The sequence below is a fragment of the Branchiostoma lanceolatum genome, chromosome 13, assembly GCF_035083965.1.
Source record: "Branchiostoma lanceolatum isolate klBraLanc5 chromosome 13, klBraLanc5.hap2, whole genome shotgun sequence".
Lineage (NCBI taxonomy): Eukaryota > Metazoa > Chordata > Leptocardii > Amphioxiformes > Branchiostomatidae > Branchiostoma > Branchiostoma lanceolatum.
In genome coordinates, this window is record NC_089734.1 from 5,599,163 (window position 1) to 5,621,602 (window position 22,440).

General features: G+C 40.3%; 3 protein-coding genes across 11 annotated transcripts in view; 2 read left to right on the forward strand and 1 right to left on the reverse strand.

The window, feature by feature from the left end:
- LOC136447456 (partitioning defective 3 homolog) overlaps window positions 1-10,295 on the reverse strand; it is a 74,878-nt gene extending 64,583 nt beyond the window's left edge. For 7 of the 9 annotated variants that reach the window (XM_066446377.1, XM_066446375.1, XM_066446374.1 and 4 more), the window contains exons 1-2: window positions 9,539-10,294; window positions 9,083-9,209 (exon numbers count right to left, since the gene is read on the reverse strand). In XM_066446377.1, coding sequence (XP_066302474.1) covers window positions 9,083-9,202 — 120 coding nt within the window. In that variant the 5' untranslated portion in view covers window positions 9,203-9,209; window positions 9,539-10,294. Of the gene's footprint in view, window positions 1-9,082; window positions 9,210-9,538 lie in introns of all 9 variants that reach the window. The other 2 variants (XM_066446379.1, XM_066446378.1) reach the window with 1 other exon arrangement.
- A 2,965-nt stretch (window positions 10,296-13,260) lies between these two features.
- Window positions 13,261-16,016, forward strand: LOC136447889 (serine protease FAM111A-like). Its single transcript, XM_066447011.1, has 2 exons — window positions 13,261-13,442; window positions 13,800-16,016. Exons 1-2 carry the CDS (start codon window positions 13,347-13,349, stop codon window positions 14,907-14,909), a joined length of 1,206 nt encoding a protein of 401 aa, XP_066303108.1. The 5' UTR covers window positions 13,261-13,346; the 3' UTR covers window positions 14,910-16,016.
- Window positions 16,017-19,000: 2,984 nt separating this feature from the next.
- Window positions 19,001-21,754, forward strand: LOC136447166 (death domain-containing protein CRADD-like). The gene is made up of 2 exons (XM_066445863.1): window positions 19,001-19,307; window positions 21,507-21,754. Exons 1-2 carry the CDS (start codon window positions 19,001-19,003, stop codon window positions 21,752-21,754), a joined length of 555 nt encoding a protein of 184 aa, XP_066301960.1.
- The last annotated feature ends 686 nt before the right edge of the window (window positions 21,755-22,440 follow it).

A 22,440-nucleotide genomic window follows, 5' to 3' on the forward strand; every position in this document is an offset into this window, starting at 1 on the left:
TAGAAATGGGGTTGCCTTTTGTATCATCAATAGCTGACTTGCAGAGAGTCTGAGGACTGGAGGCACACATTTGCATGTGTTTCACTGACAGGTGGCTGCTGAAAAAATCAATATACCCCTGCAGTATTCCTGAGTTAACAATCCATTGTCTGGAAACCCCAGTGGACAAGGAGGGGAAAAGGGGTCCATGGCCCCTATTAGTTTGGTTTGTTGTTTTAAGACTATAACGTTGGGTAACCTAAATTCGTGGGGTACTTAAAGTCGGGATTTTTCGAAAACGGGGTATTTAGGGATATGTGCTAGATGCAACATCAGTAATACCGCTAGAAATGCAAACTTGACAGACTAACGTATTCAGAACACTGTCTGAAAAGCTTCGATAACCACACATTAGAAGTTGGCGACGTCAAAAACTCTCCGTCCCTTATTGACAGAGTCTGGGGGCTTCGTGGGAGACTCACACTGCTCGGTTGTTCGCTGGTTTATAAGACAAATGTCACATCTCCTGCCTGCTAAACACAATTATTTACAAGACAACTTATTACAATCTCTTTTTTGAACCTGCAACTGGATTCTAAGTGTGATCAATCATCAAAACTCCTCTTTGTTGCTACAACCTACGGCACGTGTATTTTCCCGCCGCCATATTGTTACCCAGAATCATGTCGTCAAGCAGACGACAAAAGGTCGTGAGGAACACTTTTTTGTCTAAATGTTGCGTGTGATAGTGGACTGAAGACGATATTTTCCTCAAAGTTTGCTCCTAACACAACAAGGAACACATGGACATAGCAGTATAACCATTGCTACGGCATCCAGCTTACTTGCCATGAATAATGTAACGTTACACGTTGCCATGACGGTGGGGATCGACTTTGAGTGACGTTCTACCGGTACCGACTCAACAAACGGGATGTTAGCAAAGGCCTGATGTGTGCGGTGCGGCCGTTTTTTCGTGTATTTTTTTTACTTGGACACGTCTATATCCATAGCACTCTCCTCAAGCCAAGGATGGAACGAATAGCTGCTGTATAAAATGTGATTAGCGGTAAGATATTCAAGACGAATCTTCTCTCCCGAATTAATGTGCCCCCCTGTCTGACAGCACCATCATTGAACGTGCGGCAGACGGTAGTTTCAAGTTGAAATATTATGGTGTCAGCACGACTAGAGACAAAATCTACCATATATATGATTAGTGCAAAGATAGTACATGATACTGACAGAATAATAGAAAAAAAGGATGGTTTATTGTTCTGCTAGATTGATTTCAGTCAACCATTATCGGAAAAATCCCGAATTTAGGTTACCCAACGTTATAATAAGAGAGCAATTCATTACAAAAAAAATTGTACCTTCTACTGAATGTGGCGCGCAAAATAAAAATTGTGTGTTTTCCTACCACAAGTATCAAAATTTATTATAATAAATTAGTTTAATTTTCAATAATATATAACATGTATGTGATCTGTCTACAAAATCAAGAAATTTCCTGTCAATAAAAAATAACATTGACTCAGACACCTTAATTTTTCTCTTGCTTTAATTATACTTTATCTTCTTCTTCTTTCTTTTTTCATTTGTATGAAGGGCAGAGGCCAAGGAAAGAAGTTAATATTCTTCAGAAATACATATGTATCATGATTGATAAACAGTACATGTATGATTTTAGGAATGCTGCATCTGGTAGAAGTGCATAGACTGCTAACAAAGGTTGTATAAAAGTTACAAAAGTCAGACAGTCTCATGGACTACTTAAGCCTTAACTGCAGTTGCTGTACACTGTCTAAGGCGCCATGACAAGTCTATATGCTTGTTGCTGACAGCATTTTGGAATGAGTATTACATGGAATACTGGGATGGTTGCCTCACCTCGTCTGCACTGCTAATCAAACAAAGTTGCTGATCTCTAAAGTAGATCGATATATTTTATCACAGCTACATTTCCACAAGCAGTCGTTATGATAACCCAACCCTAAGTCCAATACCACGGATGGCGAAGGATTTGTTTCGTTCTGATCGATAGAACGCAGCCACACAAATGGCTCCCTCTGGTCGAGTGCCATGTCTGGCAATGCATCGCATCATTACCCACATAATAAAGCAAAAGGGCAAAATATACATCTTCTACTTCTAGGAGGGCAAAGCTTTTTTGAGAACTATTCCAAGACAGTCATAAATTGCAGACTTCGACATCTTATGTTGGTCAGAAACACACACTCTAACATGCACAAACACACACACACACACACAAACAAACACACACACAAACAAACACACACATTACATACATACATACACAGCTTATTGCATGTCTTGAAACAGAATATTCAGTTTATTTTGACTCGCAGACAATTTGCTCTAGGAGGTTCTTTGCTTTCGGATTAATATTTCCAACTCTTATCATATTCATAAAGGGACAGTATGCTTCAGGCATAACATTTTTAACTTGTAAAGCTTATTGCATGCCTGAAAAATCTTTCAAGGATTCTCGATCATATTTGACTGGTAGAATATATTGGAGACACTTTGCTTTAGGCACATAGAAGTACAGGTCAGGAAAAGGTTCAATGAACATATTGATTTCTCCAGTCTTGTGTTCGCTATGTGCAGACGGAGCTTGTAAAACATGTTTACTGGGGGCTATCAACTTGGCAGTGTCTTCGGTTTGTCTTGAACCACGTCCAAGAAGGCTTACATCTTAAAAAATCATGACAATCCAACAACCCCCTTCTTGAGTTATTCTCTTCAAAAGACTAAAACAAAATCGCCCTTGCAGTTCCAAATGCCGCTAGGGGGCCAAAACCTATATAGCACTTACTCTGTGCCCCAAAAGCTATCTACGACTCAAACATCATAACCATGGCATACCTAGAACGAACATGAGATGCCAAAACAGGTTCTGCTGCAGTTACGTAGAAAGCTGCTAGGAGGCCCATTAACCTTTTCCTGACCCCTACCCACCTGCTTCTCGAGTTATCATAACTAATATCTGTTGACAATTTGCTGACATACAATGTACATCTCATTTATATCCTTTCCAGATTGTTAACCTGCAATTAGTAATGGATTTGTAATAAAAACTTAACAGCTTGCCTGTAACCTGCAAACCACCCAGAACAGCATTGATTGAGTAGACAAAGAACCAGAGGTCAGTGGTTCAAGTCCCGCTGTTTTTCACAGTCCTATCTAGACCAAGAGTTAGTCCAACTCTGTCAATGTCTTCAAAAGTGAAGGCGGAATTCCATAATATTCTCTATGGACATGTTTTGGTGGTTTGCCAAAGAACCACAACAACTTCCAACCTATAGCATCTGGTTCAAGTTAGAGGTCACAGGTAAGGTCAACTTTGCGTAGCTTTCACATCATTCAAAACAGAATCATGAGTCAAGAATTTTGAAGAGGGAATGATAAGCTTCTTGCCAAATGGGTTAACAGTTCAAACATTTGCCAAGAATGCGTTATCATGTAGTGCTCTGGTGTAATTTGAGTACATAGCTTTTCTTTCAAGTAAGACATACATGTTGCTTTTGTGCAATCTAATTTGTGAATATAGTTTTAACCATATTGACATTTGACAGTCATGGAAAGTAAACATGTTTACATCAAATTAATCAAATCTCAAAAATGTTTAAAACATGTTTACATCTTAATTTTGTAATTTTCACAATTTTGCATGAAACTTTTAACATCAGTTTAGGGTATTTACTGGGTTACCAAGGAATGGGGTACAATCTTTGGGTCGGAGACCATCTGGAAACAAGGTAGAATTTGAAAATCTTTATAAAGTGCTAAAATTTACCAGGCTCCCCATGGGTGTCTTTCACACACAAATCCCCTGTCTCCAATTCAATTTGCAGCAGATATAAGATATTGTGCATACGACCATGCAACCATCTGGGTTGTTGGCAAGTTTTATAGGGCATGGTACGCTTAATTTCACTTGGAAATTTATTGGAATTGACTTTTCGGAATTGATTTTTTTTTAATTGTAGCTGACAAAGAAAAAAATCATTGTTTGTTCCTTCTCACATAGAATTTTAATAAGGTCTTCATCTGGAGAAGTGGGTTATAATTAATATATTACATGATAGAAATATGGTATGGAACAAACATTCCAGATTATATAGCATCATAAAATGTAACAAAACTACAAAACACTTCAACGTTCAAGAAATACTTTAGGCTATTGAAACTAGGCTGGCAGAAGATGAAACAAAAATTTTCAAAGTAGTTATAAGCTAGTGGTGCAAACACAAAACCACCGCAAATTTTTCCTATTTTACAGTAGAATCTAAGACAGGATATCATTTCAAAGACATTTCTTAGAAAATTCCAATCAATTTCAAGAAAAGGTTTCTTCCAATTCATTCAATTGCCTTCTCTTTTAGAATGGCCTTGAAAAGACTTCTCTTTTTAAAAATTTCCTGGAAAAGAATTGTACTATTTGTAGACAATTTACTCTTCATCCCTACATGTACATGCATGGAACATGCTTTGGCAAAACACCCTCTCTTTCCCTTTTTCAAGTTTTTGAGCCCCAGAGTGTGGGCAGAAGTGACCCTTCCCTAATCAGAAATCCCAGGCCACCACCACCTGGTATGTGTTAGGGAATGGGGCACAGGGACATGTCATTAGCCAACTACTGATGGCTTCCTTATGGCAAAACCTGCCAGAGCTCTGGGGGCAACTGTTGGGGGGGAAACCTCTACTTTTCTTTCTACATGGGGGGAATACTGTAAACGTTCGTGTTGATTTTACTTCATGGTGAGGAGAAAATGGAGTTTTCACAGTGCTTTTGAGTCTCAACATCTAACATTTGAATAAAAGAAACTTAAACATCAAATCAGTGATATAGAAATCTAATATTTTGTTTTTTTTTGGTTAAAATCTCATTTTAACACCTTCAAAGTTTGTATGTATGTTTGTTTGTTTGTATTTTACTTTACCTTGATAACAGACTGTCTCCGATGGATGGTACATCTGGTAGGAAGGTAAAAGGATGCCACTATCTGTCTGTTTTGTAAGATGTCCGTCAGTCTGTCAGCACAGGGCTGTTTTCTCTCTACCACAGTTTAAGTGCAGTTGTTTTTCTATCCTCCCCAGTTGTGTTTAGACATGAACCGAATACTACAACTGGGAACAGGACCTATCAGGCCTGTACAGGGGGTTCAGGTGATATGTAACAGGTCAGGACAGAGGGGTTGAGCCTTTAAAGTTCAGCCATTTCTGTAAAACTCTCTTCATACTGTAAGTGCCTGTGGGGATTTAAATCTGCGGTAGGGAGAAAATTGAGTGTTCGCCATGGTTTTCAGGTCGTGGTTAAAACGGGGTAGGCAAGCAGGGACAGAACAAGCATTTTCGCGGTGGCTTAAGTTTGAGTTGAAGAGGTTACCACCAAAACTGCGAACATTGAACCTCTGTGAAAATTTCAACATTTACAGAATTTATAAACCGAAATTCACCCAGGCACGGGATTGATCCCGATTGATGAACCCGCTGGGAGCTGGATTTGGGCCAATCATACAATGATTCGCGAATCAATTCCGTGCCCGGGGTGAATCTTGCTGCAGAATCCTGGTATGAACAGAAACTTTTGACATCTTTGCCCCCCTCCCCCTTGTATACAGTCATAATGGCTATGACCTTACAAGACTCCCTCATCCAATAGATATGGAATATATCAAACATTTAATATCCAAAGTGCCCCTATCATGGCCTGAGGACATGGGAGGCCCAATAATGTGTTCTTATCTACCCATGGCATCAGTCAGTGGGTGAGCCACTCTTACCAAGCAATAAATCTCAAATGAACAGTCTATATGATATTGGCTTATGACGTCAATGCATTACGTGAAGTGTATACCATACACTGCAGTGGATATGTTAACAACTGCGGTGTCGTGGTAGTGGTACTAGTACTATGCAAGAGGTTATGTTGGATATATCAAATATGTCAGCTTAGAAAGAACTAAGAAGAACTTACTAGAAATAGTGATATATTTATAAATTACAGGATATAATAATGATATCTTTAGACTTGCAATTTGTGAGATAATCAAATGTCTAGAAGATTGAAAAAAAATCTACCTAGTATCACTATCACCAGCATCAGAGCATCAAAATTCAAATGTAGCTTTTATAATTATATCTTTAATAAAGGCTTCTTATAATGTTGTATATTGTATCATAAACCTTTCTTCCGACTCAATACATATCACAGAAGAACTGTTGAATATGAAGTAGATGTAAGACTAGGACAACAACAATGTCAGTCAGGAATGTGAAGAATGCACAGTAAGGTAAGCAACTGTCTTGGGACACCCTACAGGTTGGCTCCTCATACCCAAAATCTTACACATACACTTCAGACAAAACTCAACAAATAAGAATTCCTCTCTTACATATTTTTCAAGAATCAAGTAAGATTTAACCCACATTAACTATCAAGTGCTTTCTTACAAATCTAAGACAAGCTTTGGAAACACCTGTTAGTAGTGTCTATATGTATTTGCTTCATTCATTGATTGATTGATTGATGGATGGATGGATCTATTTACATAGCAAACTTACAGATAAAATGCCATTCCTAATCAAATCTTATAGTATGGTCTTCTCATTGCTGACTTTAAAACTGTCCAACATTACCACTAAATAGACAGTAAATTATGAAATATTGTACATTTGATATACACAATTGTATTTTCAAAACACATTCAAAACACAAAATAGCACCAAATAGCAGTGGTACAAGACTGAACCGTTCATTCAAACACATAGCACTGTCTCACAACTGACCTACTTGGCAAATTCTTTGTTTGAGTCTGACTAATGTCACAGAAATTTGGTGATACTCACTGATAGTAAGATACCGCAAGGCTTTTTCCCAATGCTATTCCTAGATTTCGGTCATGAATATGTAAAGATTCAAAGATCAAAGTAATATTTTTGTATGACTCACTCAGGATATCCCTGACTCATAGGTATTTATTTGCATTTAGGGGTAGGCTTACCTATAAATTAGTCACCCAAATATCTAAGGAACCAACCAATCCACAAGAATAAGCTTTTCCTTTGGAGATATTTCATACATTTTGCTAAATCAGGCTTATATTGCTAAGCGGCCTGTGTGGTCGAACAAGCATCAAAAAGTAAATAAAGGCTTTGACTTGACTTGACTTGAGATCTAATACTTATCAAATTCAATGCACAAGAGCAAAAGAGGTGTTAGTGGCCATCACTCAGTGGTTGATGTACTATAATAAAATCAAGTTAGTGGTTACGATAATACCCAAATATGATTAGCCCTCCCTGAGGGATACCCGATATTTCATATCTCAGAAGAAAGCCACTTTCTGATGTGGTCTGTCATTAATACTAGTACTGTAATGTAATGTTAGTCTGCTTAGTCACTATAGTCAGCTTCCTATAAAAATGAGATATTCTAAGCTTAATCATACCAAAAGTGAAATAAATGTTTGGCATAAACTCAGGGGAAAATAATCACTAACGATTACAGAATACTGTTTGTTTTTGGTAAGGTGAAATGTGTACAACCCCTATTAGGGATGACAATGACATGTGTATTCAACGAAATGCCACTATGAATTGGAAACGAAAAGAAGTGTTATTCTTGATTTAAAAATGAACAGCACATCCTGTCTTCTTTGTTCCTCAGAATTATCAACGTCTATTGTCTCTTTTTCGTCTCCCTTTATTCATTTCTGCTACTTGTCAAGACAGAAAGGGGGAATTGTTAGAGAATTGTATAAAACAATGGGTTTCCAGGAAACCCACCAACTGAATATACATGTGTTTTATTTTTAATCTGTTTACTTTGAGTGAGTCAGGATGTTTATGTGATTTTTTGCACAAACATACAAGAATAACACATTAACAATCCTATCTAAACCAGGTGTTTTTCCATGCAATTAGAAAGGACTTACACTAATGGCTTGGTTGTAGCTCCTCACAACCAACCAGTTTTTCAACTTCTTGGTATTTGGAATTTCTTGTAGCTAAAACAGTTAGAAGACTATGAAATGGCATAGCGACCAACCTAAGACTGAGGACGAAGCATGACGCTTTTTCATTCCCTATAATAAGTACAATGTGACTTTGCTACAGCTTGCATTATCTAACCAAGCACACCAGGTCACCCCCACTCTTCCCGATAAGTGTGTAGAGTTCCTTTACGTGCAGAGGTCTGACGCCATAAGCTCCGTCATACACAGGCTTTACGTCCCCATCCGAAAGGACGATGCCATTCTTTTCCTGTCGTGTCCAGACTTGGGCGCAAACCCGGCCCGCTGGCTCCACGGAATCTGAACCAGATGTGGCCAGTAGCAGAGTGTGAGAACCTCTACACCACATGGACATTTCCTTGTAGTGAAGTAATCTTCAAAAACACTTAATAACCGTAAACCTACAAACTTATGTCCCTCTTTTGTATCAAGCCATATCTTTAGCTTTAAAACATGTAACATTAGCACTTATGTTTGGAGTAAAAACTCTTCCATGTAGGTATGCAAATCCTCAGACATAATACTACAAGTAAAAACCTGGTTGAACACCAGGAATTCTATTCAAACTCTGACCTATAGACTTAATCTCTATAAACAAGAGGATCTTTTTAAACAGAAAGGCAGGAAAAAGCTTTGTAATGCTCGGTCTAACAAGAATGCAGAAGATGTTGTCTACCCTGATTCCTAGATGATGTCACATATGTGACATTTAGTTTGCAATGTGTGTAACATTGCAATGAACTAACTTTCCTCTACAATGATAAATCTTATGGATTATGGAGTTTTCTTGCACATAAGTGGTGCAAATTTTAGGGACTTGGATCCCTGGTTGTTGAAAGTTGAGGGAAAAGTTTGAATTTTGCGATTTTGGGGGGTTATTTTGTTTACGAAATGAACTCAAATTATGCCGCCATCTTGAATTTTGTTTAGACAGAGAGGTCAACAAAAACTGAGGTGCCCAAGCTGTCACGCTTGAAACGCGTTTTTTCCACTCAACCGAAGATTTCACGCAAATTCCACACTTTAAGTGGGTTAAAGACAAGGAGAAAACTACGCACCTTTCCGATGGCCTTGCGATATCTGTCGGCGGCTTTCTCGATGAGTTGTCTGACCGGGAGCTCGCCGTTTCCGCACGGCACCACGACTCGAGTGTGCCCGAAGCATACTGTCACCTTCATCGCTACGCTGTGGGGAGGTTTATAACAAAACAATCAGCCTCATTAACATCACACATTGTTAAATAAACCACTTAAATGTTTGGCGATATCATATCTGCTTTGGTGTGGTGTTAAGTCCAATGGTTAGCGTTTTTTGTCACGAAAATCTACAAGTCGTAACATCGCCCCCCTCCCCACCTCAAACTCACAAAGAAACGCTGCCAAAAAAAGCTCGCGACTTCCTGTCATTTCGGAACAAATACACAGCCCAACAACTTCCTGAAGATCAAAGTACTTCCTTGAGACTTTAGATCTTGTTTCAGAATCTTACAAAAGAGGGTTGAAAGACGAGCAAACCTTTCTGACGTGTGTCACTCCATGTTCCCTTCCATCCAAGACTCGCAGTTTGTTCCAGGCGTATCAAAACAAAAGCCCGGTGACTCCTCTCCTCGCTAACACAAACTCACGCCCGTTCGAATCCCGGACGCCCTAAGGACTCCAAAATCCTCCCCAACAAGTAGACTATCAGATCGGAAGGCGGATTTGGCGCCGAAGTACTTCCTAAAGCACGCAGGAGATAAGCCAGTACGTCGAGTAATCCAGAGGATTTCAGCTGGGATCATTCATAAATTTGCACCTTGGTGGAAACACAAAAACTTTTCCGTTGCTGACTCACGTACGTTACGACATTCACGGCATATTTCTGAAGGTAGATCCTTGAAGATTCTTGTCTGTAGACGTTCTTAAGATCCTAGACGTCCACGCAGAACTTAAGGGTGTCACAAGGAAGAGTTGTATCCCTATCTATGGCTGGGTCAGGGCCAAACTCGCTCACGCGTTGACGGCGCACAGCAGGGTCCGACTCCGAGAGAGATTTTCAGATTTTCTAGTCCACTTTCCCGCGCCGCCCCGGGCAAAATTCCGCAAGCACGAGCTCAAAGATGGTTCTGGGATCTCTCCAGGTTTCCTTGGCCACACTTGGGGGCGACTAGGAGGACTTCAAACTGGATAAAAGTTGACGAAATCGCTCAAGATGTGAGGTGAAACTTGGTACTCAGCTGCCACCAAGCTGAACGCTCCCCTCCCAACGTAACTTCGCTTGAAAATCGGGGACAATACGTTGATACTCAAACTAGGTTGTCGAAACACTCAAATATTTCATAAACGTACAGATAAAGAGACTTAAATCTTCAATTTATCTACAGAAAGATAAGCCAAGCTATAAGATATGGTTTAAGGCTGTTAATTTTGTTTATCTAATTCCCCCCTGTTGAATGATAGAGTTAATGTGTAGTCCCTAAATGGACTGTTACAATATCCGCGATGGGGAGGGACAGGGTAGTATCGGGTGACCCAACCCCCTTTATAAACAAACCGTTCTGTCAAATGTAATTTGGTTGTTGTAATCAAAGTCTAAACAAGCCGCTAAAACAGTCAGGGATTATGTTTTCGTATCAACAACGTATTCAAGAAACGATTTAAAGATACTATGATGCCAGAAAGCGAAGAAGAATTTGACAAGATCGATCCTTTCATAAGAATTCGTAAGTGACTCATCAGAAAACAATTCGACAAATTCACCACTTCCGTCAACAAATTGCTTCGATCCATTGATTGACAGCGTCCGTTTGGTTTTGATGATTGATCATTTGGGCGTGGCACAAATAAGACAACGTTTTCATAAGAATTACTAACTAAGGCTAACGTTACTCCCGTTATAACGGAACGCTAGTAGAAGAAGAAACATCTTACCGTTGCTCTGCTACGTTTAGGATAGTCTCTACCAGATGATGATGACCAGACGTAGTCTAACTACGCCGGCTATAGGGAGAACATTTGCCGGGGGACTTTGGGGATAACATTCGCAGCCGCAGTTCCACGGTTGCAATATTGGACCCTATCTCCGTAGCCGACTCCCTTCATACAATTGACTCTATTTGGCCAATTTCTACTCTTTTCCCAGCGACCCGCAGAGGCTGGTAGAGCCTACGTTTAGGACCGTAGCCTCCTAAAGCAGTCTCTATACTCTCTTTAGAGCCATCCGAAAAAAAGCATACTAGATATTATAAGGCACAAAAAAGCCTGACTTGTAGAGCCTGCCAAGGAGGCTAGAGGACCGTCCGTACATAAACTGATACAGTTTATACCTGGCCAATCAAGGGCATCAAGGAAGTTTCGGCTTGGTGCAAGTGATCACCTTGACTACGTAAGGACCACCTGGCCAAAGTGACGACTTTTTGATGGTCCCTTATACTTTTCCCATTAACACAAGCATTAAGAACCCTGTCTATAGTGACCACCTGTCCACATAGACCGGATTTTATCGATCCCTGTGTGGTCTTCTTGGGCAGTTTTGACATTATGTACAATTTCTTTCCTCCTTGTTTGTGAGTGGCTTGTGCCAAATACATGCGTCTCATAACAAGAAGTAGATCTAGAAATTTGGCCAAATAGAGGTCATTCAAAAGTCATTTGCTCGGACATATTGCATGCACCCTTCTATTCACCAAGCTAAAACTTAACGCTTATAGATAACTTAGCTTTTATGGAAGAAAAAAGTTTTAGTCGGAGCAATGGCCAATGCAAAGTTTGAAAAAAATTGAAAGTTGCGTCAAATCCTATACACAAAAGTTTTATAGTATAATGATCTATAATGTGGTACCTTCTTTTCCTTTACTTCTTTTCCTTTCTGTCCTTCATATCTTTGAAGTTGATAATCTCGAATAAGCACTATATACTTAGAGTCTGTATGGTCTTATGTTTAATAGTTGTTGCCATACATTGTACCGTGTACAATTGTCGTGCAATAAAGTTCTCTGTCATCGGTTTGGCTCTATGCTTATGTCCGACTCACGCTGTTGTGGGGAGAATAAATTTGCCAGAGGAGTTTTGACACCATAGGGGAAATTCTAAACTTCCCGCGGACAGACTGTCCTGGCCTGGACAATTTTCCCAATTTTTTGTCGAATTCTACGATATAAACCTAGCAGCTCTTCATCTTTATTCAACCCATACTACAGCGTCCTCTAGCGGATACTCTGAGTAAGTCATGACGATGACGTCTTTGGCGTTCTGGACTCTGATTGGTCAATCAGGACCTTACCCTGTGGCGACGATTGACATCTACATTATCCCCGCGAAAAGTGAAAGTGCGCTCGGGTCGAGTATGCCACAAAACCCTGCAGAAAACTAGCGAAACGTCGACTGACAACTTCAAACTAGACCGGTAAGACGTTCTGAACCATTTCTCTGTTGGTAGTCCAAGTGTAGATCATTTTGTGTCGTAAAGAAATGATTTTTAGACCAACATGTGTTTCAGGTCAGCTAGGAGGACGGTTAGGTCTATGGACGCTTTCCTTTAAAATCCGCCATCTTGTCCCGTTGGAATGAATGCGATAAGGGCTTTAAAGCACTATCTGTTTTTGTTTTTCGATGGAACGAGTCGTGTTGTTTATTGGGAGAGCTGGACGTGTACGGCATGGAATATTAATGGTTTCTCAAGTTGAACACAACACGACGAATTTGTTAACTTTTTCTTATATTTTTTTAGGTTACCAAGGTACCAGGCCTGCCAAGGTACCAACTTCAACTTACTCAAATTCCGAAGCCTACATACCGTATACTGTAGGGTTTGATCCACTCACACCGGGAAGGACCCGTTTACCAGTAACATTCCAAACTTTCAAATGTCAAAACATTCTCAATTTGTCATGCTGTAGCCGCTGTAGTGAGGCAACAACACTAAGGATCATTCTGTCTGTACTACAGCCTCGACAACAGGTGGGTACTAAAAGTTTTGAGTACACTTCTGACTAATGATGAATTCAATGCTACAAACAACCAATCACATTTGATCCCTTGCTCATGTCACATTTTGGAAAGGACAGAATGTCTGGAATGGTTGGAAATTCGGTGTGAGTGAATTCTTTTGTGTGGGAAGTACTTTCCACATTTCTTAATTCATTCATTTCCAAAATGTCGTTTCAAATCCTCTGAGGTGATCATTACCTTTGCCTAGAATGTTATGTTTTCGTTCGCGTTTGTGTGTGTGTCTGTGCTGTCAAGATGATAACAGATGAGCTTTTGTGCTATGCTGTTTCCTTGTTACTACCGGCAGATAAATAACTGACCGAAGTACAAGTAACTGAATCCAACAACAGCGAGGATGGAAGACACTCAGCAGCCAGTGGACCACAATCTGGGGGAGATGGAATGGCAAGAGGAGGAAGAGCAGCTTAAGTTCAGCCAGGAATCCTCTGAGGTGATCATTACCTTTGCCTAGAATGTTATGTTTTCATTCGCGTTTGTGTGTGTGTCTGTGCTGTCAAGATGATAACTGGAGAATGCCTGGATGGATTGTCTTGATATTTAGTATCACGTGGGTAGGTCTTGATGGTGGTTAGATTTTGGGCACCCCAACAGCTTTCTATGGTACTGCAGCAGAACTTCCGGTTTACAAATCTGAATGTTCTGAACAAGTTATGGACAGAAGCTTATTACTTGTATCTGATGTAAAATGCTTTATAAGGAACATGAATGGATATAAGTAATGCCAATTTTACCATTCAGAACAAAAACTTAACTTGTTGTTTGTGCTTTGTTCGCACTGTGTCCGCAGGGTGCTTCAGATGAGAGCACTGAACAAGTGGCTGGTGCAGCGTGGGCTGGACAGCTGAAGGATCAGGATCTTGTGTCAGTGCGCAAGCTGCTGAAGGACATAGCACGCAGTGCTGCTGAAGGTGCAACTGACATAAGGTGGCATGGACACAATAGACACAACATGGATCTTCTTAAGTCATTGTTTGATACATGTTACAAAATAAGCAAAGACATTGAGAGGCTGTATAAGGACATTGCTGCAGTCATAGCACAGGAAGAGGGTACTGACACAGGGTCTGCTCAGGGTAATTATAATCCAGCTGCACCAATCAGCTGCCAAAAATTTGGTCCAATCACAATTCTTCTCCTGCACAAACTTCTGGTAGCTGCAAAGTCAGTTGGGATCATTTTTGTGGAGAGAGAATCTGATCATCGCCTTATAGTTATACCCTTTGGGACATGCTTCAGGCTTGGCACAAAGTATGTGATGACCTGTAAACATGTTGTTGACCAAATGCATGAATACATATCAGAAAATCCAGGGGATGTCAGGGTGGAGTTCAATTTCTGTAAGGACTTTTCAAGTACCTTTGAGCAGAGAAGGTTCCTGATTACAAAACGGGTTCCCTGTTTCAGTGATACCAATGACCTTGACTACTGTGTACTCGAATTCTCAATCCGTGATAGCCAAACTGCAGAAGTTCAGACAGAGCTGCCGGCACTTGGTCACCTGGTTTGTGATGTGGAGCATTCAGACACTATCAGTTTGGTTGGCCATCCTGGTGGTGATCACAAAGCCATGGATCCCAACTGCCCTTATCCACACCCAGAGGTAGGGGTGTATTTGAAACTCAACCCTCAGCCTAAGGGGGACTTCTCCCAGCTGAATGACCCAGGTAGGGTAACCTACTCTTCTGTCATGGGGCCTGGGTCCTCTGGGGCCCCTGGGTTTGACAAGGGGGGAAACCTTGTGGTCATGCATGCTCGCGGCTACCGGCCACACGATCAAAATATGGAACAGGGAGTGAAGATGACGGCTATCAGGGATGATCTGAGGAACAATCACCCAGATCTGTGTGAAGAGTTGTTTCCTACAACTCAGAGCACATCCACTGAAACAACAACTTGAAGAGTTTGATAGAAGACTTTTGATAAGTCTGTTTTTTTCAATTGGGGAAAGCAATTGGCATTTTCCGTAGAGCGTAAGATGCTGTTTGGTTATACCGATCTCTGTGTGAAGAATTGTTTCCTACAACTCAGAGCACATCCACTGAAACAACAACTTGAAGAGTCTGAAAGAAGATTTTTATAAGTCTGTTGTTTCAATGGAAGAGAGCATGCCCTTTTCCGTATGGAGCGTATGAAGCTGTTTTGGTTTTGCCAAACTGCAGGTCAGTGGCATAACAGCCTTCATACTTTTATAAGAAGCAAGGTTAGATATTTAAAAAGATTACAAGGTAAAAATCCGTATTGTATAGCCTGTATACCCGCCATTTTGCATAACACACCAAGTTCGCAGGCACATGGTGCGGCAGCACCGGTTATATTACACTGAGCGACCCATCCCTTCTAAAAAAACTGTTGCGCATCTAGTTGCAAGCATTGTTTAAAGCTATCTAATGGATAATTGCTTCTACAGTACTTTGCATGGTGGCAACGAGTTCCACTTTACTATTTTAAGTACTAGAGAAACATACTTTTTAACACACCAATCCTACGTTGATAGCCAGGTACTAGCCTCCATGGCAGCCTTTATCTGGCCTTTTTGGAGAGCTGCCCCCCAAAAGGCCCGATAGAGCCTGCTATGGAGGCTACTTGGAGGCATGACTTCTTGTTTTCTGGTACTAGATACTTTAATAGATACAGAAAAGAGGTATATGGCAATGGGACCAATAATGAGGTCATGTTGGACTGACAACCAATTAGATTGGTCAGTTTTAATTACAAAGTGTATTGCAATTAACTGGTTTCTACTGTATACTAGTAGTCAAACCTGTATATACTGACCAGACTTGAAGAATGTGATCACAGTATAGACAGGATTGTGAATGCTTAGATCAATTGGATAAGGAACCACCAAAAAGTGGCCACATTGGCCAGGTGGTCCCAATAAGGTCTAGGGATGGTTGCTAGTACAGGTTTGACTGTAGTTGCAGTGTTGTGTCATCTGACTTCAGAGATCTGAAGGTTTGATTATGTTGTAAGACAGGTTTGCAATGAATTGTCTTTTAGCGTTTTTACCTGACTTAAAAGCTAAATCATGTCTATGTGTAATATATTACATGCCAATTGCCATCAAAATGACATTTTATGGGTGCATTTTGTGAGAATGTAAAAGTATGTAATGTACATGAAATAGAACTCAGGTCCAGCTATCAACACTGCCATTTAGCACTGAGCATGTAATATTATGTAGTTAACCAGGTCATGTGAAAAGTGTTGTTCCTCTCTACTCACTGTGTGACATTTACATGTTACATACCATTCCAACAGTAGAAGTTTTACATCTATCACAACTAACCTTTGCAGCTGTAAATGTTGTTTAAAGCTATCTAGGACGAAGTCTCAGTCTTGGACTTTTGATACACTTAGGAAGTAGTGATTGTACCATTTGATTGATTAGGACCAAATCGATGATTAATTTAGGTTTCTCACCACTGTCACTTTTGTGGTAACGTTACATGTATTTTGAAAATTTTGACTATAAGATGTACTCATTACCAGATGACAAAAGAAAGAAAATTAAATGAACGTTTTGTCTAGGTTCTCTATTCTTAGCTGTTTCAACCGTTTATACATATAGGTGTGTGTTCCGCACTTTAAAACTACAGTTCCACGATCTTCACCAAATGATGCTAACTGACATATCATACATGTTTCTCATTAATTATGCAAATTATACCTATCTTTGCTTGGTTGATCATCTTCTCTTTCCAAATAACACAAGTTACTGTTATTCTTGATTTGTTAACTAACATGATTTTAGCTGATTTAATGGTCACTAGTCAACAGCTAAAATTTCATAATCGGAAATATTTTATCACTAATATTTGAGACAGTAATGTTTGTTCCTACCGTTAACATTGAGTGCTGTGACCTACTCCATTCCCCCCAACCGCTATCCTGCCGCCATATCAAAGTGATTTACGGTATCTGAAGTCTTTATCTACTACCAAATGAGGCATGAATTGTGTCTAATGATGTTGATCTTTGATTAACTTCCAAACGACACAAGTAGGAAATTCCTGTCATTTACCACTATGGTATAGTATTTTCATTAATTATGCAAATGAGGTCTTCGTTTGAGGCCTATCGATGTTCTTCTCTTATTTGAAATTCATTATGCATCAGGACCTCATTGATTATGCAAATTATCGGCTGATTTGCATAATGAGCATTCAATTATGTCAATCATACCAAGGAGGTTGTATAATCTCCTTAATCATACCCAAAATCACTACGATGTTTTTTGGCTACGCCTCAGGGGCCAGCCAATTTTTTACTATATTGTGTGCAGATTGCAAGAATTCTAGGAATTGTACAGGAATGTGAAAGTCCATGGGACGATAACTCAAGAATGCCTGGATGTATTGTCTTCATATTTTGTAGGTGGGTAGGTCTGTGGGAGACCTTGTAATGATTGGATTTTGGGCCCCCTAGAGACTTTCTTTGGTACTGCAGTTAAGTAAATGTGGCCACAATTAGACACAAATCTTGCATAGAGGGCCGCATTTACATAATTTATGAGGAAATGGTACGATATCTTTTTTGTGAAAACAAGATTTTCATACATTGCACAACTTGTGTTATTTTGGTAGAGAAGGTGATCGACTGATACGATTAAATTATGCGAGGTCCTTATTTTCATGTGGGTTAAAAACGAAAACGTTAACAGAGACCACCGTCGCCATGACAACATCTTTTTATGTTGCCAATCTTGTTGTACTTATTCTCTTTCATAGCCTCAAACAAAATCGGCCGATGTATGCAGTTTTAAAAAAGCTGCTCGTGGGCCAAACCTTTACTACTTCTTTACGAGCCCAATGAATTTCTACCATTAAGATCATGAGCAAGAGCTTTTCAATCCTCCAAGCAGACTTGTGCTTGCTTTGGAAACTTGCTGGTAGTGCTGCCAAACAGAAGGAACAAGTCCCAGAAAAATGACCTCCATTCTACATACTTTTCTGGTACCATTGAACTATAGTTGTCTAAGAGAGCTATATGCTGCCAACTTAAGTAGAGAGACGTACGTAGAAAGCGCATTTGATCTCTATATCGGACGAACAGTCACCAATGGGTCATAAAGACGATGTGCTGAAACAACCCGAACAGCCATGGTCCGCGCGTGGTGCTATGGGATAGGGTCAATAAACTCCACACAGCCTCATTCTGATGCGAGGCTTTCACCTGTTCTCAGGTAACGGTACTAAGGTTGAAGGATTTAGCTGGTCTCCCATTAAATCATTTTCGATGTAACTCAGACAGCAGCGAGGTAAGGGAGTTCTATCCTATTCAGACCTCTGTTAATCATACTGACATTAGGTCATACCTGTAACTGCCTAATTCATTTCAAACGTTTCTAATCAGCTATCAAGTACAGCGAGGATAATGCGGAAGTAATGTGAGAGTGAAACTATGAAGTTCCAAAAATCAAACGTTAACCAAGAGTCCCTAAAACATCCATACGTTAGCATAACAAATACAGACAGACCTCGACATCGATAAGACTACTTTACAGATTTCCCTAAGCCCGTAAAGTAGAGTAGTCTCGATTAAAGCTTGTTCAAGTTATACATTTGCAGCTAAATATACACTTTCCCTCCCTCGTCGGCCAGTACTTAAACTTTTTTTTTAATCCATGTAGTACTAATGTTGCACGTATTGTCTCTAAGCGTATGTGATTGTTACTACGTTGGTTAGCACTGGCAGTAATGGAATGAATAGAGTGGAGGGAAACGTAACGTAAAGATAAAAGGTGGTAAACAGGTAGAACAACGTGCAGCAACAAGAATAACTAACACTCTCATGGCCATGTTTCTTTTTCCTGTAGGGCTGTCAGAGTGACTATATGGCATTGGTCATTGGATGAAGCTCGTTCGAAGCATGTCACGTGCACGTATCATTTTAACGACGAAAATTTGAGCAAACTAGCACTCTCATTATCAACAAGGTAAATAAAAACTAGATGCTCATGAGTTACACTGCAAAAGACATTAAAACATGTATGAAAGGCACAAAGCCTTGTTGCTTACCAATCGACTGGAGATCACAAGGGACCTTCGCTTTAGAGACATTCGGCGGCGCCTTTTGGACAGCGGAATCCTGACTGAAGAGAACCTTGCGGAGATTGACAGGCAACAGTCACGTGAAGACGAAGTCAAAGTCTTGCTAGACATTCTTCCTACCAAAGGACCAAATGCATTCGCGGTGTTTCGGGATGCCCTGAAGCACCGTTATCCACATTTGGCACGGATCTTGAGCGATGAAGGCCAGGGGTACCGGGGATCGTTCGAACACTGGCGCGAAGGTATGTACATTTGTACATCAAGACTTATGTTATGTTCAGCCTGGAATGATCATGCTAGACTAACTGCGCATACATCAGTGTATATCATGAGCTAACATGTCCGGCCTTTTCTTAGCTTTGGCTAGCTTGATTTGTTCTTCGGTAACTTCAACTGATAACTTTTTTTTACCCCTTGGCCCCATTATGATTTCAATGGTTCAATATGTATAGTGAATCATACATACACATTAGGGCGTCAGGGGTTGTTAGAATTCAACGAACTGCAGTTATCTAAAATAAATGTGTGTTTTTTTCGGTGTGGATCGATGTATTGACTTTGCAATCCAGAGAATGTGTAATTATGAAGAATCACCGAACAGATGACTGGAGTTTTACAACGATATGTTATCTTCCAGAAAAAAAATGCTTTTGTTTCTTACAGTGCCAACGCAAATAGGTTCGATCATGACACCTTATCCTACTCCGGATTCACCATCAGGCTCGTTACTAACGCTCCCACATTTGGTGATGAACCCTTTTCGGGCAAGGCAACGTATAGGACAGGAGGGAGGAAATATTGTCAGTGAAGACATCGTTCTATCTATCAAGTCTAACAGCCTGCAAGCCGATGAAGATGTCAGTGTAACTTTGCAGCAGTCATCGACATACTTAACGACGATACAAAGCTCCAGACTTGACGACATTTTGTCATTTTTTCGTGTAGTTGAATGCAAACCTGACAATCTTAAGTTTGAATACCCGGTAGACGTAGACTTCAAAGTTTCGTACACAGAAGTTCCTCAAGACCACAATTTTCTGCTATTTGGGCAAGAAATATCCCCTGGGTCTGAAGGAAAGTGGCTGGACTTGTCAACGGCCTGTTCCCTGACGCGGCACTCTTTCCAAGTGTCTTTCAAGCTGCAGCATTTTAGCGACTACATCCTGGTCGCCGTCGTCAGTTCTTTGGCCTTACAATTGCCTTCAGTCAGCAAATTTCTCATTGACTGCTTAAACGGGAAATCATTCCCATGCAGCTTCACCCCATACCTCGGAATGGTATCTGGTAAGAGACACCCCCTGACCATCGTTTGCAGAGAGGGATACAATGCCTCAACTCCAACACCCGAAACGTACAGAAGGTTTGGCTTGGTCAGGACATCGGAATTCAATCTATTTGATGCAGAGACACTGACGGTCGAAATAAAGCATGTTTCTTTGGCGAATGAGTGTTCCGATTCGTATCAGATAAACAGAGAAACTTGTAAGACAAAAGAAGGACAGGCCATGGATATGATTGTCGAGCCAAACGAAGATGAGACGTTTCTTAACGGCCAGGCGGTGATATCTGTGAGAAGATTCCTTGGAGTTAAGAAAGTCTGTTCCCTGAACTTGATCCCCATCTACCCTATTTTTCTTGAGCCGCAAGAGCCAGGTACCTATCATTTCAAATCCTGCTCTGATTACGTAGTTGGCGGGTACATAACTGGTTGGTGAGGCTCACCAACCAGTTATGTTCCCGCCAACTACGTATCCCGTTAATTGTGTTATATAAATCAGGTCTACTGGCGTTGTCTACCTCTCTTTGTAGAAATAGTGAAACGTTTAAACTCTATGTGACCAGTATGCCTTAACACCTCACCAGAACTGATCCGAACTCACCCGAACTCATGGCTGTACTTTTCTACAGTCGAATAATTCAAATCAAATTAAAAAATGGGGTAATGACCTTATGTAATGCCCTGAATACATTGTCTATGCAATTATGAACACAAAACACGCAGGAAGTATTTAACAGTTGTTTCATCTAAGTGGCCTACCATCGCATTTTTCTCACTATATGTTGTTTATCTCTTCAACCAGGGGAAATTACTAGTACTCGAGTCTCACCCTTGCACACAGTGGCTCTTGGGACAACTCGTCAGTTTCCAGCTCCCAGTGACAGCGTGTGCCAAAGAAGAGAAGGTAAAGGAGTTACATACCAAAATTCTTTTAATAATATTACAGTCTAATTGACTTTTCGGCCTAAATATCTGGCGCAGTCGTAGATTCTTAGATATGCAAGTAAGGAGCAAAGTAAATATCCATACCTAAGTATGACAGTTTCAACATTTTTATGAACACCACTGTCGCCACAACTATTGTTGCAATTTTTGAAGTCTGACAGTAATTCACGATCCACCTGATCCATTTTGTGATGAGATTCTGACATTCATCTTCCAGGTGACGTGGAGGAGTCTTTTGAAAAAGTCGTTGCAGATGTCAGTATCAGGTGGGATGACCTGGCCGGTAAGCTGAAGCTCAGCAGGAACGAGATCAAAGGACTCCGAACCTCACAGCCTGATGACGACCACAGATGCAGGGAAATGCTGCACAGGTGGATGAACAAGAACGGAAGTGATGCTACACTGCAGGATCTAAAGCAGGCACTTATCGACATTGGTGAACGGTTGACAGCCGAGAGCTTGTGAGGTGTGCCTTTCATTTTTGTTGCCACGAAGCAGTGATTGCATACAACACTAAATGAGGTTTTGTTAGTATAATGCTCATAAGAATTGGATGTACGATGAAAGGCACACCTAACAATTCTATGTAGGGTTACATAATTGTCCTCATTAGTGAAGAGAACTTTCAACAGTTTCGATAAGACGTTTCCTCACTTATCAATATCATACATATTGTGTTGCAGTACTGTGTAGCCTCCATGAGGTTCAAGCATATCCAGACCATTACAATGTCCGCAATGACTTACAGTCACTGTCTTACTGTGATTTCATGACTGTATATACTGCAAGTGCTTTTCGATTGTACAATTCAGGACCACAATGTATAAAATGTAAATAGGTCCACGTCGATTTTAAATGTATTTTAAATTTAAATCATATTCTAAATGGATTGATAAACTGTCAAACTACGTGTGCATTCAAACCAATTGCTTGTAACATAATAAAGATATTGACAGTCACTTCGAAAACTCGCCTTCTTAGACTGTTTATTTCATAGATGAACATGCAAAGACGGAGCGAAGTAAGACTCATCTGATAGAAATACTATACATCAGTCAATAAACGATAAAAAGATAGGGTTTAATATTTCACGATCAGCCCTCACATGCATTCTCTCAACCAGGTAGGCAAAAGTAGTATAAGAGTCAAAA

Excerpts from the sequence above, each read along its gene's own strand:
- LOC136447889 (XM_066447011.1), top strand. The coding sequence starts at position 13,347 with ATGGAAGACACTCAGCAGCCAGTGGACCACAATCTGGGGGAGATGGAA. Across the intron at positions 13,443-13,799 it reads TCAGCCAGGAATCCTCTGAG|GGTGCTTCAGATGAGAGCAC; the intron begins GTGATCATTACC and ends CTGTGTCCGCAG.
- LOC136447166 (XM_066445863.1), top strand. The coding sequence starts at position 19,001 with ATGTATGAAAGGCACAAAGCCTTGTTGCTTACCAATCGACTGGAGATC. Across the intron at positions 19,308-21,506 it reads GTTCGAACACTGGCGCGAAG|GTGACGTGGAGGAGTCTTTT; the intron begins GTATGTACATTT and ends TTCATCTTCCAG.